General features: G+C 38.2%; 1 protein-coding gene and 1 pseudogene across 1 annotated transcript in view; one reads left to right on the top strand and one right to left on the bottom strand.

The window, feature by feature from the left end:
- Positions 1 to 5607, top strand: part of ACADM (acyl-CoA dehydrogenase, C-4 to C-12 straight chain) — a 42096-nt gene that overhangs the window by 27247 nt on the left and 9242 nt on the right. The window contains exon 7 of the mRNA XM_006831088.1: positions 1882 to 1990. Coding sequence (XP_006831151.1) covers positions 1882 to 1990 — 109 coding nt within the window. The remainder of the gene's footprint in view (positions 1 to 1881; positions 1991 to 5607) is intronic.
- LOC102826656 lies at positions 4946 to 5221 on the bottom strand (annotated as a pseudogene).

Raw genomic sequence — 5607 nt, 5'->3', positions numbered from 1 at the left:
TACAGGGTTTCCAAGGCTGTAAATCTTTATGGGAGCAGAAAGCCTCATCTTTCTCCCACAGAACAGCTGGTAGTTTCGAACTGCTGACCTTGCAGTTCGCAGCCCAATTCGTAACCACTACGCTACCAGAGCTCCTTGGAAGGTCCATTAGAGATTATAAAAAGTCAAGTGATTTTCAGAAATATTTTAAAGCCCCTGAACTGCTTTCTCAATTAACTCTCCGAAGTTCAATTTGTAAAATAAAAGCAGCTGTACTGGTTGAATCTGATTGATTATAAAGACAAGAGCCCCATCTATATGGCCTGGTATCTCTACTCTTCAATCCCTATACCAGGGATGGGGAACCTTTATTCTGCCAAAATTTATAACATCATTTGCGGGCCATACAAAATTATCAACTCAAAAATTAGTCTGCTATATTTGTTCAAACATTTAATTAACTCTCCTAATGTGAAAGCGGAGTCCTGGTATGGCACTGTGGTTAATGCTGTGGACTGCAAAGTCGGTTAGAACTGCAAGGTCGGCGGTTCAAGCTTACCAACTGCTCCTCGGAAACCCTGTACAGGTTCAAATCCACCACCCACTCTTTAGAAACTATATACAGGTTTGCTATGAGTTGTAACTGACTCAATGACACTTAGCAACAGCATTATTTTCACAGATAGCCCTATTGGCTCTCTTTTTCCAGATAGCTTGTTCCTTGAATAAAACTAGTTTGAAGGAAGAAAAATACCAATTCCAACATGCATATACTTTTCATTTATTACATTTTAAAAACTTTTTATTATGAATTGAGTGGAGGTTTACAGAGCAGATCATTGCGTTTATGTTCACCAAATCATATACTTTGTTTTATTTCAATAATTCCAATCTTCACCCCTCCATGTAATATCAGTTATCTTTCTTTCTATGATTCTTGTTTCCATTCAACCTTCTTTTCCAATTCTTCTGAAGTTTGATCTTAGGTAAACACTCCCTTTGATCTCTAATGGTTGACCATTCCACGGTGTACATAGCTCACTAGAATTGTTGCCCCACCCACACTCCCCATATGCCTATCTATTGCTTGGCTTGAAATTGAACCATAGGGGTGAGCTCAGTGCAGATCTCCAGTGTAACCCAGGGTCATTGTCTCAGGGATCCTCCAGTCCTTTTGACTAGTAAACCAGATCTTTTTTAAGATTTTAAGTTTTGTTCCACATTACCTTCTAACATGATCCCTATCAGAATAGTTGGTAGGGGTAGCCAGGCACCATCTAATTCTGGTCTCAGAGTTGTGGAGACTGATGTTCATGTGTTCTATTAGTCCAGTGGGCTAGTTGATTCCAGGTGTCTTCAATTTTCATCACTCTTCTTTCCTCTGCACCTTGATGGCTGCTCATGAACTTTTAAGATCCAGGCAAAATGAAGAACATTGCTTTTGTGAACTATACTCTATGCCAATTGATCATGGTTATTATCTTTATATAAGCAGTTTTTACTAGGAGCTCTGGTAGCGTAGTGGTTACGAATCGGGCTGTTAACCTCAGGGTCAGCAGTTCGAAACTACCAGCTGTTCCATGGGAGAAAGAGAAGGCTTTCTGCTCCCAAAAAGATTTACAGCCTCGGAAACCCTATACAGGGTCGCTATGGGTCGGAACCGACTCCACGGCACATCACAACAGCACTTTATTACCAAAAAAAATTGAATACCATAGTAATTATAAAGTATACCTGGATTGAGATACTAGCTCTGCCATATCCTTGGGCAAGTTTTAAAATCTCTTATTCTTCATTTTCTAAATGATAATTAGTGTTGTTGAGTAGATTAACTAAGTTCTAATCACCATATGTTATCTGCTAATATTATTATCACCATTATCTTATATATGTTCATACCAGGTATTTTCTACTGGCCCGTTCTGATCCAAATCCTCAGGTTTCTGCTAGTAAAGCCTTTACTGGATTTATTATAGAAGCCGACACTCCAGGAATCCATATTGGAAGAAAGGTAAAATGTGTGTGTGTGTGTGTGTGTGTAATCAGTAATTAAAACTCTCAGTTATTATTTTAACTGTAAATTTGAAAATTGCTCTTCTGATTTCCTTTATATTGAAAGCATTTTTTATTAAGTTGGAGTAAAATGAAAGCTGTTTTGATTATATCAGATGATACCTGTTTGCTGAAGGCTTTAAATCAAGAATAGTTCTTTCAAGTCATTATTTTGAAAGTGAAGTTTTTCAAAACCTCAATCTATAGTGAATGCTTATAGCAACTGTAGGATAACTATTTAACTGTTAACTCTAAGGTCAGCAGTTCAAACCTACCAGCTGCTTCTCAGAAACCCTATAAAAAGATCACTGAGTTGGAACCTACTTAATGACGTGTAATAACAAATAGTGACTATAAGGGATGAAACTGAAACCAAACTATCATATTTATATGACTTGCTGATATAAACATACCATATTTATATGACCTGTTCGTATAAAATATTTAGATATTTAAAAGAACTTTCCTACTTTTTTTGTTTTATTTTCTTATAAAAACAGAAACTAGAGAAACCAGAGATTATGGCCTTCTGCCATCCTTCAGTTCTGGAACTGAATTCGCCCTCATAGCTCAGTTTCCAGTCAAGCAGTAGCAGGTATACAGAGGGGACAGCAACAGTAGTAAGGTGTGTTCACCCTGGAATGGTCAACCATTTAAGATCAAAATGGCAACATTTATGTAAGGACAAAGTTGAGAAGGGATGGGAAGGAGGTTGAAATGGAATAAGAACCACAGGGAGGCAGTGGGATAACTGTTGTTACAGAGGGGATTGTAATTATTGAGATGAAACAAAATGTTATGATTTGTTGAATGTAAAACAGATGATCTTCTCTGTAAACCTTCACTCAATTCACAATAAAAAGCTTCAAAACAAAAGAAAACAACAATGCATTACTATGGCAACTGCATATAAAGGAACCCTGAATCGATTGCTCTAAAATATCCTTTTAACCTGGAACTGAAGCCAACCCCAGAGGCCACTTTTCAGCCAAAGAGTTTGATCTATAAAATAAAAACACTCTTGAAGGTGTTCAAACCCACCAGCCACTCCTCAGAAACCTTATACAGGGTCGATATGAGTCAGAACCTACTTGACAACACTTAACAGCAATAGTAGATTGTTTCGAGGAGCACATTCCTCAAGAGTCTTTTTTTATAATTTTGTGTTTTGGTCCACCTTTTCTCACACTCTGCCCAGGACTTCTAATGTATTGTTGTTGTTGTTGTTGTTGTTGTGGTTAAGTGCCATCGAGTCAGTTCCAACTCATAATGACCTTGTATAGGGTTTCAAGAAGCAGCTGATGAGCTTGAACCGCCAACTTTGCAGTTCAAACCAACTTTGCAGTCCTGCACATTAACCCATAGCGACACAGAACTCCTCTAATGTGATACCAGGTTTCTTTTAATCTAATCTTTGGGGAAATTTTTTGTTTGGTGTTGGGGCAGGAATGGGTCAGAATAAGGAGTTAGGGTGAGAATTGTGGTTAGGTCTAGGCAAGGCCTTGTTTTTACTGTTAAATGCCATCAAGTTGGTTCTGACTCATAGCTACCATGAATAGGGTTTCTGAGGAGTGGCTTGTGGGTTAAACTGTGGATCTTGCAGTTAGTAGTCTAGTGTTTATTTACAGTACCACTCCAGGACTCCACTAGACCAGGCCTAGAACTTTGTTTAGTAGGTAGGGATGGGGTGGGGCTAGGAGTAAGGCTTGGTCTAATTTTACGATTGTTGTTAAGTGCCATCAAGTCATTTCTGACTCATAGTGACCCTCTATAGGATTTCCAAGGAGCAGCAGCTGGTGAGTTTGAACCACCAACCTTTCAGTCCAGTGCTTATCCTACAGCACCACACCAAGACTCTAGTTTTAGAGTTAGAGTTAAGTCTTTTTTCCTTTTTCTGTTTTTTTTTTTGTGTGTGTGTGTATGTGTGTGAACTCTACTGATTTCCTCTTTGGAATTTCTATAACTACATTATTACCTCTTTTTGCTTTTTTTTTTTTTAAACTAAAAATCACAAAACAGACCTGACTTACTGGTCAGAAAGACTGGAGGACCCCGCGACTGGCCTTTGGTCATACTTCAGAAAAAAACTTGTTTGCAACTTGTTGTTACAAGCTAGTATTTTTGGTTCCCTATTTTCAGTCTTGTATGGTGCTGTAGGATCAGCACTGGACTGTGAACCGCAAGGTAGGCAGTTCAAACCCACCAACTGCTCCTCGGAAAACCTATGTAGGGTTTCTGTGAACCAGAACCGACTTGATGACGCTTAAAATCAACAGTTCTGATTCTTGTAGGTTGTACTTTGGGTACTTCTTTATCTGAGTTGAGTTCTGGTAGATACTGTCATGTTATCTACCAGATAGGTTGTTGTCTGCTGTTGTTGTTTCTCTGTCTAAAGAATTCCCTTTAGTATTTTTTGTAATGTTTGTCTGGAATTTTGTTTTGTTTTGTTTTACTATACTGTGATTTATTTATAAACAAAAACAAATTAACACTGAACATTTTTTTTAGAAGTTGAAAAGATGACAGTAAGGTGACGCTAATAGTACTGAGTATACCGTCTTATTTTCTTGACATTTAGATTTTTCTGTTTTAATTACATAAAGTTGAGGAGCCAGTTTTGCAACCTAAAAGTATTTACTTATTAAAACTGTATTAATATTGTAATAAACTATACAAAACAGTCAATGAGACAAACACATGCATTTCTAGAACTACATGTCAGTCACACCAGACCCCTGCACAGGGAATTCCCAACACAACCTCATTCATCTGTGGGGACACAGAGCAATCCTTGTTTAGACAGACACAGTCATTTAATTGTCCACCACAGTCAGCATCCACTTCCTGATGGTTTCCTTCTGGTATGAATGTGCATGTCCAGTTGTCTGAAACTTAGAGCAGACATTTACCTTCCTCATCTGCCAGCCATTGGAGGAGGACTAGGGCTACTCAAATGATTGATTCGACCCATTCTTCAGGGAGGGTTTCCAGGTGGTCCTCTTCCGTGATCAGATCTGGAATCAGATCAGCTTCCATTGCCTCTTTTTTTCTTCACATCTTGTTACAGCAGAGTTTTGAAAAACAAACCTATAAATTTGGCTATTCCCCAGAAGAAATCTGTTATCAGAGGTAATCTCCATAGGCACTGACTCTGGCTGTTCACCACTTGTCCATTTAAGATATAAACCATCTTTCCACCCCTGTCTATTTTGTTGGTCTGGTTCTTACAGATTCTTTTAATTTTGTGTATCTGGAAATGTCCTAATTTCACCATTTTATTTGATGGACAATTTTGCTGGTTATATGATTCTTGGTTGGCATTTTTTTTCTCTTAGAGTTTTATATGTGTCACCCTGTTGTCTTCTTGCCTTCAGCATTTCTGCTGAGAGATCAGAGCTTTGTCTTACCTTATAAATTCTCCTTTATAGGTCACTTTCTTAAGTATCATCGAATCAATTCCAACTTATAATGACCCTGTATAGGGTTTCCAAGGCTTTTTAAAAAAATCATTTCAGAAGCAGAAACCTCATCTTTCTCCCATGGAGTGGCTAGTGGGCTTGAACTACAGACCTGTGG

This window comes from Chrysochloris asiatica, unplaced genomic scaffold, assembly GCF_000296735.1.
Source record: "Chrysochloris asiatica unplaced genomic scaffold, ChrAsi1.0 scaffold00002, whole genome shotgun sequence".
Taxonomy (NCBI): domain Eukaryota; kingdom Metazoa; phylum Chordata; class Mammalia; order Afrosoricida; family Chrysochloridae; genus Chrysochloris; species Chrysochloris asiatica.
This window is presented reverse-complemented; position numbering and strand designations above follow the sequence as displayed.